Genomic DNA, 13,630 nt, shown 5'->3' on the forward strand with positions numbered 1-13,630 from the left:
TCTCCCAACAGAAAATATGTTGGGAGAGATAAAACATCTAGAATATACAGGCAAGAGATGTTCCTTATATACTGGAGTCCACAAGGGCATTCTGATAAGTAAATAATATAATTTACACAGGGGCTGCATGTGATCTTCAAGACAGCTTACAACTTGAAGCAAAGTTTGGTGTTGACAACCCAAACCTCCTTGTGGGGTCACTGGTGAAGACCAGTGCCCCATTAGTCTCCATACTTCTGGGTAACCTGCGTCAAACCTGCACTGACAGAAAAGAATCCTTCATATTACTATGACACCCTGACCGTGATCTCCTGCCTTCACAAACTTATTACACTATCAGTTGCTCCTCTGTCCCATTTTTTCCTTTCTCCAACCGCGAGGATAAGAACTTTCTACCTCGGAGAAGTGGGAGAAAAAAAGAAAAAAAAAAGAAAAAAGAACTAAGAAATCAAAGATACCTTTATACGAGGGACATATCACGACTCTATGCGAGTATGGTACGCATCGAGTCTTCCTGTACCTAGCACTTCCGTTTTGAAAAAGAACTGAAGCAGAGACCAGAACTTTGTCATAGACTGATTGAGAACTTACATTACTCCATTACTGTTTATTGTTGTTGGATGAGCGCAGAAGGGATTCCTCATTTTCTTGTGCATTATTGTTCCAGGGTGATTGAGTGATCATCCGTGGGTTTCCCCACTGCAGCTCTCTGAGGCGCAGCAGTCCTCTATCGTCCCTTTTTTTACATCTGCAGATATATTGGGCATCTGGCTGTATGTATGGGCCACACGTACACTGGCTGCAAGGACAACAGCTGAGTAACAAATTCAAATGACCACATGGTTGTGACATCTGCACAGACATATCGAGCGGCAGATTGGCAAGTGTTTGCTTACCATATTGGCAGACCCATTTGCATAGTGTGTACCCAAGCCTTACTGTGGGCTCAAATTAGACTGAGACAACCTCTACAGCACTCCGTTTTTACATTAAAAAAAGAAGTTTTGACGTCTATTCAGTATTTAGTAAACCCGTAGCAAGCTCAGTTTATTGGCGTTAATTACCATACCACATCAATAGAGAATGTAAGCATAAAGCCTTTCAAGCTTCAGCGAAGCCTTCCAGGCTTTACAGAGTCCCCTTCAAGGTTAAAGCACATTGTGCTTGAGCAGGTGGTCATCGCGCATGAGCATTAGTCATTGGGTGGTCTTCAGTTTGCCGGCTGTCGGGATCCCGGCGCACAGTATACCGGTGCTGGAATCCCGGCAGCTGGCATACCGACACTTTCTCCCTCTTGGGGGTCCACGACTCCCCCTGGAGGGCGAATAGATAGCGTGGGGCAGCATGGTGAACACAGCGAGCCCGCAAGGGGCTCATTTGCGCTCGCCATGCTGTCAGTATGCCGGCGGTCGGGATCCCGGTCGCCGGAAGCCCAGCCGCCAGCATACCCTACTACACCCTTAGTCATTTGGTATAATTAAATTAGAGCTCTAAATGGGCCACAAGCGAGAAAAGCTCTCCACCGTATACATGGGGGATCCATTTGCCGGTGGGAAATTTTAAATTTGGTATTAAATTGCAGGACAGAAAAGGAGACGCGGTGAGTTCTATAGAAATCACTGCGTTTTTTCCTCGCACCTCCAGAGAAAGTTTGATTTATACCCCTCTCACACCGCCTGAGGCGGGTCGCACACCAGAGCATAACATGGTAGCTCCCAGGGTACGGCCCACCATAGTCACCCTGCTGCCTGCATACTGACGGGTTGGTGACGTCAGCGGTGATGGCGCTTGGAGATCACATGATCTCCAAGCGCCAACCGTACACACAGCGAACGGGAAACGAGTTGCATCGACCCGGCTCCTATTTCACATGACACAGCGATCCGGGTTGAACACAAGTTCAACCCTGCTCGCTATCAGGGTTGAAATACCAGGTCGTTCAACCCAGTATTTTTCCCTTGGCACCTATCAGGCCGCACATTAACACGGGTTATGCGCGCTCATGTGCCAATAACCTGTGTTCACAGCTGGTGGTCTGAAAGAGGCATAAATCAAATGGTTAATTTTAGGAAAAATCTCCGGGGACTTGCTATGGGACACCAGTGGCACGGAGTATCTTGAATCTGCCCCACAATGATATGATCTGAAATAAAAAAACAAAATTCACACATACTTTTCTGACTTTTCTGTTGAGTGCCGTCGATCACCACTCAAAGATTTTTCTTTTCTCGTCTCATTTTCTCTCTTGTCTAAAGGTTTTTTGCCAGCAGGCTCATTCTTTGCCTAAAAAGTCAAACAATGATACATACTTAGAAAACCTACCAAGAACATCCATTAGCCCACCATTCATCTAACAAAAAAAAAAAAAAAAATTGGAGGATGTCCTAACATATCTATATCCCGGAAAACATATTACTCAAAGTTTCCAGCCGAAGCACTCTATGCATAACAGGAATATACTTTCCTATAAGCAGCTGCAAGTCAAGGCAACTTAAAAACTGCAGTTTACTGGCTGGCAGGGTTCCCCCTGGTGGTATTCACCATTCTTGTTTGCGGTCTTCATTTGAGTGAGTTGTACAAATTTAGCAAATTCACACAGCTATAAAGGAGGGTGAATCAGATCAGAGAAGTACTAAATATGCCTATGAGCTAAAACCACCCAAACTTCTCTGGTAACAATCCTATAGGACAGGGAAAAACCTCAACTAACATCCCCAAACTTAAAGGGTACCTCCTCCAACACATTAAAGAGGCAATGCACAGAGAAACACCTCATGGTTTAATCTCCTTCATGGTTATTTCAATTTATTTAGTCCTATTGGGATGTCTGAGTGTACTATGTGTTAATATGATTAGTGTATCTACATATATTCAGATGTAATAGGCATAATAAGCAGTAAAAAGACTGGTTTTATTAAGAAAAATAAATCATAGCAAACCCTAACAACTTTGGATTGTTAATGTTAGAAAGTTATCAAGATTTCTAATACATAGCACTGTTTTACAGTATTAATTTAAATGAGGAATTCAATTCTCATGAATTTTTTTTTTTTACGTTTTCCCCCTCCCTTCCGACCCTGCAGATGGCAGAAAACCAAAGAAACAGCACACACATTGTTTGCAAAATGTAATGCAACACTGGCTTTAAGGATTAGGTCCCCAGCCATAAGAAAGAAAAGATGCATCTATCCAACTCTAAATTTAGACTAAAAAAAAACATTAAGTATGGTGTACTTAGTAGCCATTCCAATACAGAGGTTTACGCTAGACATGCAAGTCCACAAAGTATAAAACTGGTCAATCCCTCAAACCTGTGAGAAATCCAGTTCATATAGTTGCAGAAAATCAGACCCCATGCAGTATTAAGTTAAATTCTACAGAACTGTGGTATACAAGTGGCATACATGCAGGACTGTGACATTACTATTAAGCTAACAAGTTTTTGAAACATACATAATTAAAGAGAATGTTACACAGAATAGTTTTAAGGATGACAAGTAACTGGAATATACAGATCATGTGGCGTCAAAGCAAGCCTGTCAGTCACTGTCTTCTTGTTCAGAATACTATCAACCCTTCAAACCTGACAACCAGGTGAAAGCATAATGGAGTTAATCCAGTAAAGGACCATTAATTTCAGGTATAGTATTCAGTGAATTAATGCAGAGATGATGATGCAAACGGATGTTAAATTGTGGATGCAAATGCCAGGGAATGGTTAATTTAACACTACATGTAACCACTTACCTTTTCTACTGAAATCATCCTTCCATGAAGCTCTGTCCTGTGAAGATGGCTTATGCATTTTGTTGCATCCTCAGATGAGGACATGGTTACAAATCCATAACACCGTGCCCCTGGGCTACGGGCATTGGTTACCACCTTGGCACCAACAACCTTAAAGCGTTATTTCAAAAAAATTATATTAGTCTTTACAGAATCAAAACATTAATTTCAAATGTTGGCACCAACATGCACTGCTTTACACAGGGAATATATTCTGTGATCTAGAAAACAAATCTAGGAGTGCTAAACAATCTACCATCTGCTTCTTTATCTCCCTAAATATAAATAGCCGTTTATATTAAGACAAAAAAAAAAATGGGGGTGGGAACAGGGAGTTATTCCCGTTTCTATGAATGAAACTTAGGAAAGTTTTAGCTGAAAGGAATACTTTTTAAAGCCAAGATATAATTTTATACTTTTTCTTGAATATATGGCTTTAGTCAATTTACTGAGATTTACTGCTAAGCTCTCATTTCATGTACAGTGCAATAAACATAATATTCAAAAAGGTATGTCACTGGATAAATATCACAACAGTTAGACATACAATCTGCTGCAGTACCCTTGGAGAACTATGAATGGAGCTAGCATGGCTGCAAGGAGACCTCACAGACTTTAAAATGGCAGTTTTTGGGCACATTTTGCAGTAGTTACAGTGACTTGTTAACCATGACTAAGGCACTGTCTAAAGCTGGGTACACTTTGGACAACTTTATGAACAAAATGGCCGATTCAGACATTTCTGAACAACATATTGTTCAAATCGTCCAGTGTGTACTCACTAGGGGCCATATGCAATTGCGGTCGAATTACCGCAAATGTCGAAAAACGGGGCATTTGACAAAAAAAAAAAAAATATGATTCGACAATGCAATACAGTACTTTGACAAAAAAACGGCAGTTTCAAATTCGACTTTTTGCAATTCTACAGTTGTCAAATTCGACATGTCTGCAATGTTAAAAATGCGGCTTTTCGACAAAAGTATATTCAATTGAAGAATGTCGATTCGACAACAGTGCTTTGACAGTCATTTCGTCAATTTCAGTCCGCCTCATTTTGCTGGCGGGATCTAATAAAAAATTTTAAAAACAGGTTTGTTTTTTTTGTGTTTTTTTTTATTGCTAATAGCATATCTATTTATATTAGAAGGGATTATCTACTTGGGTTTGTCTATTAGGAGCCACAAGTATTATTTAATATATTTTTTAATAGAATATATTTTTTTTTTTTACTGACTAAAATATGGAGAGATCAGAGCATGTTTTTCAGTGGGAATGGGTTAAAAATCAAGAAAAAAAAATGTGTGGGGTCCCCCCTCCTAAGCATAGCCAGCCTCGGGCTCTTTGAGCCGGTCCTGGTTGTAAAGATACGGGGGGGAAATTGACAGGGGATCCCCCGTATTTTAACAACCAGCACCGGGCTCTGCGTCCGGTCCTGGTGCAAAAAATACGGGGGACAAAAGACGCAGGGGTCCCCCGTATTTTTCACACCAGCACCAGGCTCCACTAGCTGGAGAGATAATGCCACAGCAGGGGGACACTTTTATACCGGTCCCTGCGGCCGTGGCATTAAATCCTCAACTAGTCACCCCTGGCCGGGGTACCCTGGAGGAGTAGGGACCCCTTAAATCAAGGGGTCCCCCCCCCTCCAGCCACCGAAGGGCCAGGGGTGAAGCCAGAGGCTGTCCCACCTATCCAAGGGCGGCGGACGGGAGGCTGATAGCCAAGTGACAAAATAAAGAATATTGGTTTTTGTAGCAGAACTACAAGTCTCAGCAAGCCTCCCCCGCAAGCTGGTACTTGGAGAACCACAAGTACCAGCATGCGGGGGGGAGGGAAATGGGCCCGCTGGTACCTGTAGTTCTACTGCAAAAAAACAAAACAAATAAAAACAGTACACACACACAGTGAAAGTAAAACTTTATTACATACATGCACACCGACACACATACTTACCTATGTTGACACGACGACTCGTCCCCTTCTCCACGTAGAATCCACGGTGTACCTGTAAATAAAATTATACTCACAAAAATGCAGTGTAGATCTGTCCTCTTCTTGTTTGTAATCCACGTACTTGGCAAAATAATAAAAACGCAAAACCCGATCCACGCACTGAAAGGGGTCACATGTTTACACAAGACCCTCCGTGACTGCTGTCACAGAGGGTCCCTTCAGCCAATCAGGGAGCGCCACGTCGTGGCACTCTCCTGATTGGCTGTGCGCGTCTGAGCTGTCAGGCGGCGCATAGCACTATACCGCTCCATTATATTCAAAGGTGGGAACTTTGCGGTCAGCGGTTGAGGTCACTCGCGGTCAACCGCTGACCACAAAGTTCCCACCATTGAATATAATGGAGCGGCATAGTGCTATGCGCTGCCTGACAGCTCAGAGGCGCACAGCCAATCAGGAGAGTGCCACGACGTGGCGCTCCCCGATTGGCTGAAGGGACCCTCTGTGACATACTTTTGCCAAGTATGTGGATTACAAACAAGACGACAGATCTACACTGGATTTTTGCGAGTATAATTTTATTTACAGGTGGATTCTACATGGAGAAGGGTACCGAGTCGTCGTGTCAACATAGGTAAGTATGTGTGTGTCGGTGTGCATGTATGTAAAAGTTTTTCACAATGTGTGTACTGTTTTTATTTGGGTATTTTTTTTGCAGAACTACAGGTACCAGCGGGCCCGTTTCCGCCCGCATGCTGGTACTTGTGGTTCTCCAAGTACCAGCTTGCTGGGACTTGTAGGTCTGCTACAAAAAACAATATTCTTTATTTTGTCACTTAGCTATCAGCCTCCCATCTGCCGCCCTTGGTTTGGGGGGGGGGGGTGTGACGACAGCCTCGAGCTTCACCCCTGGCCCTTGGGTGGCTGGAGGGGAGAACCCTTGGTTTAAGGGTGAATGGTTGGGGATTGAATGCCACGGCCGCAGGGTCCGGTATAAAAGTGTCCCCCGGCTGTGGCATTATCTCTCCAGCTAGTGGAGCCCGGTGCTACGTCTTTTGTCCCCCGTATTTTTAGCACAAGGACCGGACGCAGGGCCCGGTGCTGGTTGTTAAAATACAGGGGATCACCTGTCAATTTTTTTCCTGTATTTTTACAACCAGGACCGGCTCAAAGAGCCAGAGGCTGGTTATGCTTAGGAGGGGGGACCCCACGCATTTTTTTTTCAGGATTTTTAAAACACTTTTGTGCCGTCCATGAAGTCGAATCCAGGACGCACACTATCGTCAACTGGTCCGTTTTTCGACAGCAGGACTGTCGAATCCGGTTTTTATTGAATATGTCGAAATCGGGTCTCGGCGGGAGGGTGTCTGTCGAATTGCGTTGAATTTAAAAACGGTCGAATACCAGCCGGAATTCGACCGCAATTGCATATACCCCTATATCATCGCCCGTTAACTGTACATGCAGCTCAATCTTAGCAGCAGATATCGCTGGGTACACACATCAGTAAGTGCATACCCGGCTAAAGCCTGGCATTCTTAACTAGTCTCATTTATATTTGTATGAGCAAAGTGCTCCTTACATATAAAAGTTAATGAAACCAAAAGCATCTTAAACTCCGCCATTAGAGCCCAGGTTTTAAGGATATCCATGCTTTAGGTCAGAGGGTTAAATCAAATTGACTGAGGTACTAATTAAGTCACATGTGCTCAAGCATGGACTTTCTAAAACCTGGACTGCAATGGAAGAGTTTGCAAAACTGTATTAAAGCATTTCCCCTATCTTTGGAACAGCAATATTAGCAAAACAAAATAGGGCTAGCATAGCCAGCGACATTTACAATATCAATTCTGATATTAAACACTAGGGGATGTTAAAATGCACCCATTAAGTCAGCAGTTAGACCATGAGAAACAGATTCTAGCTCCTTATATTTCATATACTATATACAGTGGTGCTTGAAAGTATGCGAACACTTCAAAATTTTCTATATTTCTGCTGAAATTTGGTCTAAACTACCTCAGATTTTCACAAAAGGTAGCATGGGGGGGGGGGGGGGGGGCGCTAAGTCATGGCGCTATTATGTTGACAGGCACAAAAGTCTCCCACCAATAATCACCAGAGTACAGGTCCTACTTACTTGGCTGTGTTTGACAGTGTTGTGACTAGGAATGCTCTGATGCACTGAACAAGTGCAATTAAAAGGGGGAAGGGCTCTCTTTACTGCATGGCTCTTATTGGGTACAGTGAGGGAGCAGTTAGTGAAGAAAACCAAGTCTGCAGAAGACAGGTGGGTGTGAACTATATAGATTACAGGCCATAGATTGTGTATATTACAGGAAATATAACTCAAAGATGTTAAAAAAAAACAGTAATTTTCCTCTGAAGTGAAACCTCTGGCCTAAGGCAATGTCAGAATGGAACTATAAAAAGGACCCATAAGTAAAAAGTAAAATCTGGATATTGATTTGATACAGGTCATGACGTGTCACATACGTTTTACCGGCTGTTAATATCCCAACAGTGGCATCCTGACCGCCAGAATGCCAGCAGCGTGGCGAGCACCCCCTTGTGGGCTCGTTTCGCTTGCCAGGCTCAGTGACTCGCCACATGATCTATTCCCACTCTATGGGTGTTGTGGACACCCACAAGCGGGAACAGCCCTGGTCTGCCAGGATTCAGTTTGTCTGGATTTTGGAGTCTGTATCCTGAACGCAGGAATTCCAACAGCCAGCATTTTAACTGCAACCGGTCATGACTTCGTAGTCAAACCTTGAATCGAGCACTCTTGGGATATTATGGAATACATAGGACAATTGGTTTTCAACATCATTCTAGCATCAATTGAATAGTGCCAAACTCCAGATATTTGTAGGACTGGGTGCACTTGGGGGTAGGGTGGGGGGGAAGCGGAGGGGCACACTTTATACTGGTGGACTTTTGTTTTTTCTTTTATCTGTAGATCATATTTCCAAGTATTTTTTTTTTTTTTTTAGATTCCTCACAATAAAAATATTCAGTACTGGACACTGGAACACTGCAGTCAGTATTTTAATATAAAAAAACTTCAGATCAAAAGATCTAGTATGATGTGAGAAGTCTACAGTGCATCCTGGATTTTAAATTCCAGCCTTTATAGCGCCTTAAGGTACAAAAAAATAAAATAAAAGTAAAGCACAAAACAAACAGGACTCTTACATTCTAAATAATTTTCCTTATTATAGCATCAAGTATCTAAGGACGTTCATAGTCCCTAGAATGCCAGACATCACGCTAAGCGCAATTTGTTGTCCATCAGACATCTACAAATCCAATCAGCTGCAGATTATGTAGATTGTAATATGTTCCACTACAGTACTAATTTTGTCTGTTTTGATTAAGAGCATCTTCCCAACATTTGTAAGAGGAAGGCATGTTACATGGCTTCAATATGTACAGGAAACAGGTGTCATTAAAAGATCTTCATTCACATAAATGCACATCCTGAAATCAATGCAAAGAAAATCAGGTCTACAAATCTAGAGCTTTCAGGCAATGTATGATTCACATGATGAATAGCTAAGAAAGATCCAAGAGCAACCCAAAAGCAGCCCGTGGTTCAAATACAAAGATACCCTTAAACCCAAAGTAGTGTTGAAAAACAAATTACTATAACATCAAGACAATTATTACTTCTTCCCTTTTTTTTTTTTTTTTTTAAATCCCTCACCACCAAATGGGCTTTATACTGGTTTTACGCCTGTTTCACATGGTGCTTGCAAATAAGAACATACATGTGTGGAAGATTAACTTCAGGAATCAACAGGTTAAGTAAATCAAGGGAGCTAAAACTTGCTCAGCTGAGTATTACTGTTTTGTCACTACATCTGTAAATATCTATAATTGTGACTACAGCATCTATTTTCTATTTCATACTGATTTCTAGCAAGTAAATTACAGCTTTCCCAGTAGGGTCAGTCCATGTCAGTTCAACCAGGCAAGTCCACCACCGCTCTCAGAATTTAACAGGGGATGTCAAAACAACCATTTATTCCAAGATGTATGGACTGTGACAATTCGTTTCTTAAAATATGGATTTTTCAATTTATTAAATATACTAAATTGCAGTTTATTTGAAGTATTACAGTTTATTAAAGAATCGCCACAAAAATTTGGACCCCTAAGGTAACTTCTCCTCCTGAACCCAAACCAAATTACTTTATCTGCTTTACGTTTTAAGTTGCAGCAACAACGCACGTTTTTCGCAAAGACTTAAAAACACTAGGTTAAATCAACATTAGATATCCCAATTTTTAGGGGGGTATTCAATATTATACATTAACACACACACAAAAAAAAAAAAAAAAAAGGCACTTCCTTTTTATTTGTCCTCTGTGTAACGGAACAAAAGCACTGAAGGTCAGGACAACAATTTGTTGATTGGTTGTGTTTCATGAAGTGTATCGGCACATCTTGTTCCTCCTCCTCATTACATTGAAAAATATACCCAATGTACCACCTTATCATACACTGCTGCTATGTATATCCCAGGTTGCAGATTACTTTTGTCTGTTTTTTTCGGACTGTGGTCATACTGACACTAACTGTGGTTCCTGCTGTCTTCATGTAGTCTGACGACAATTGGAATATGTGTAGTTCATCATAACTAACAGGCCGAAATCGGTGAGGAGTAAGTGTTCCTGCCAGTCTTTGCCGTTAAGAGATAGCTATGCAGCTTGTTTTTTCAGTCTTGTATTTCATGTTGTGACTAGTGATGAGCGGATTCGGTCTTACTCGGTTCTCAAAACTGCATCTTATTGGCTATCCAAAACACATGACATCCGTGAGCCAATAAGATGCAGTTTTGAGAACAGCGTAAAACCGAATCCGCTCATCACTAGTTGTGACACATAGGGAAAAAAAACTTTATGCCATATACAATTTCATTTGGCCAGCTATACAGGCCCAAAAGTGTCAAGATGTGATGGTTTTCCAATGCTTGCAGGATGGTGCGGGTGGTTAGACGTTTAAATGACCCTCCAATAGAGTCACTCAGACTCTCTACCATGAGATGTGGCAAAGAGAAATCCATTCTGCTTCAATGTTGAAGTCATCCTTATGGAAGCATACGTTCAAAAGGTTTCTGCAGCTTGTATTGTGCACTTGCACCATCAGTAAAGTAGTAAACACTTCAATTTTGGTAATAGTACCACTAAGTATTTCATAACTACCGTAACGAAGGCATGCAGTTATGGATACATGGTCATGGGTATCACTTAGACTCACAGTTTAAAAGTGTCAATCATCTTGCCTAAAATACAAATGTAGCCATGCTCATCGCTGCCACACAACAGATGTACCCGCCAATATGCGTGCACGCTAATAGAAACCTATGGCGCGAACGCCAGCTGCGATCAGTTGCAGAACGGCACGTTCGCACTATGCCGTGATGCGTTTGCATCACAGCATAGGTGAGTATGGTTACATCTGTATACAGCAAATGGGTGAAGTGCTGCTTGTGAAGTGTCCCAGTGGAATCCTTGCATCCTGACAAATGAATAATTCCCTGCAAAATCTAGTAACACAGCTTCAGCTGGTGTAGGTATTCAGCCTGCGACTTAAATTTCTTCAACTGGGTGTGCTGGCTCCTCCCCTCTATGCCTCCTACTACAGCCAGTCTAGGTAAAACAGTGTTAGAAGGAGAATGGACATACTTGAGAAGGAACACAACGAGTGGTGAGATTCACACACCAGCACACCACAACATAAACAAACCAGTAACAACACAGCAACAGCTGAATAGGTAAACTTTTACAGAAGAAAAACCTGCAGAAAAGTCAACACACTGAGGCGGGCGCCCAGTATCCCTTATGGACTACGAGAAAAGGATTTACCAGTAGATAACCAAAATCCTATTCTCTCTAGCATCCATAAGGGATACTGCGGTCACTTAGTACGATGGAGACGTCCCAAAGCTTCCAGAACGGTCGGGAATGTGCGGAGATGTCTGCAGCGCCGCCTGCCCAAACTGGGTATCCTCTTTGGCCAGGTTATCAAATCTGTAGAACTTCAAAAGGTGTTCTTCCCCGACCAGGTAGCAGATCAGCATAGTTGCAAGGCTGAGACTCCACTGGCAGTCGCCCAGGAAGACCCCACCAATCTTGTCGAGTGGGCCTTCAGTGACTGAGGGACAGGTAAGGCTGCAGACACATAGGCCTGTTCGATAGGAAACCTAAGCCAACGAGCAATGGACTGCTTAGAAGCAGGGCAACACTTTCTGCACATCAGAGCACAAACTGGGAATCCGTCTTTCTGATCAGAGCCGTCCTCTTGACATTGATCTTCAAGACTCGCACAGCATCCAATGCTCACCTTTATCAAGATATCGTCCAGGTAAGGGACAATGTTGACCAGCTGGACTCGGAGCTGGAACATAATTTCCGCCATCACCTTCGTGAAGACCCTTGGAGCGGTGGACATGCCGAAGGGCAGAGCCAGGAACTGGTAGTGCTCATTCAACAGGGCAACCCGCAGGTAAGCCTGGTGGGGCTGCCAAATCGGGATATGGAGACAAGCATCCTTTATATCCAGTGAAACAATGAACTCCTGTTCTTCCAGACCCCCAATCACTGCTCGCAGGGATTCCATCTTGAACTTGAAGACCATTAGGTAAGGGTTCATGGATTTTAGATTCAAAATGGGCCTTAACGAACCGCCCAGAGTCCGTACCACAACAGGTTGGATTAGTATCCCATTTTCTATATGAGGCGGAACTGGAGCTATAGCTTGGGTCTGACCCAGTCTTAGTACAGCCTCTTGTAATATCTCCTGAGATTGTTCAGAATGTGGACTGAATTTAAACACTTTATGCCAGGGTAAACAGATCTTTTACCCAGGTATCCTGGCAGAAGCTTTTTCGAAATATGCTGAAATATTTTAGACGGGCCCCTACCCTGGAATCCCTTAGGAGTAGAGGACCACCTTCATTCCGAAGTGTTTATGGAATAGACTTGGTGCTCTGTTTTTGTGATCCTATAAAAACAGGTCTGTTTCTCCTCTGGTGCCTCTGTTGCATTGAGGCACCACTGGCCCTGCCCCAACACTTGCAACCCTAAGATGATTTCGGGTAAGCACATCTGGTGGGCGAAGCCACAACGGTAGGTACGTGGACCCACCAGTAGTGATTCGTGAGATCACTGAACCCAGCATTCACTGTCCACGGACGTAATCATAAGCTCAGCGAGCACAGAATGTCCTAGTAGTACTGCAGTACCCGGTTAATGCGCGGAGTGGACAGAGCAAGCTCTTTACCCATCTCCCTGTTCTAAATTTTCATATAATACATGGCTCCCAGATAAGGGGCGTATCAGACATGAACAAACAGATACTACCCTAGATTTTGGCCAGAAGGCAGAGAGGCGATGCACAGGCATTTATAATGCCTATTTTTTTTATTCTTTTTTTTAACCACCTCGCATAGGAAGCTTTTAAACACCTGCATATGGCACATAAGCATCATAAAGCCAGCTGGCGATGCTTTCTCGTTTTAATCCTACTAAAGGTTACTGGCCTATGTACCAATGGCCTGCGTAATCCAGCAGCCTACAGAGAAAGGTCTCTAACCTTGTGGTTATGTATTTATACATCAGTTTTCCATCCCACAAAGCCACGGCCTTCTCCATAGGCCACGCCCCCTTTTCGGACGGTCGCGCACAGTTGTCCCTCCTTGCTCGAGACAGAAGTCGGGAGGCATGGCACAGGGAGAACATACAAACTCCCCACAGCCAGGGTCGTGACGGGCACAGAACCCACCGACCCCAGTGACGTGAGACAGCAATGCAAATCTCCGATAGACAGGTATTAGTGTTTATTTTTTGATATGGAGTTATCTACTTTAGGGGGTTTTTCCAGA

The 13,630-nt window shown here is 43.1% G+C and overlaps 1 protein-coding gene and 1 non-coding gene across 4 annotated transcripts in view; both read right to left on the reverse strand.

The window, feature by feature from the left end:
- LOC134907861 (scaffold attachment factor B2-like) overlaps positions 1-13,630 on the reverse strand; it is a 216,071-nt gene that overhangs the window by 101,726 nt on the left and 100,715 nt on the right. For all 3 annotated transcript variants that reach the window (XM_063914824.1, XM_063914823.1, XM_063914825.1), the window contains exons 8-9: positions 3,748-3,897; positions 2,174-2,283 (exon numbers count right to left, since the gene is read on the reverse strand). In XM_063914824.1, the coding sequence (XP_063770894.1) occupies positions 2,174-2,283; positions 3,748-3,897 (260 nt within the window). The remainder of the gene's footprint in view (positions 1-2,173; positions 2,284-3,747; positions 3,898-13,630) is intronic.
- Positions 12,955-13,141, reverse strand: LOC134960699 (U2 spliceosomal RNA). Its single transcript, XR_010187804.1, has one exon. It is a non-coding gene; the product is annotated as a U2 spliceosomal RNA (small nuclear RNA).

The sequence above is a fragment of the Pseudophryne corroboree genome, chromosome 1, assembly GCF_028390025.1.
Source record: "Pseudophryne corroboree isolate aPseCor3 chromosome 1, aPseCor3.hap2, whole genome shotgun sequence".
Lineage (NCBI taxonomy): Eukaryota > Metazoa > Chordata > Amphibia > Anura > Myobatrachidae > Pseudophryne > Pseudophryne corroboree.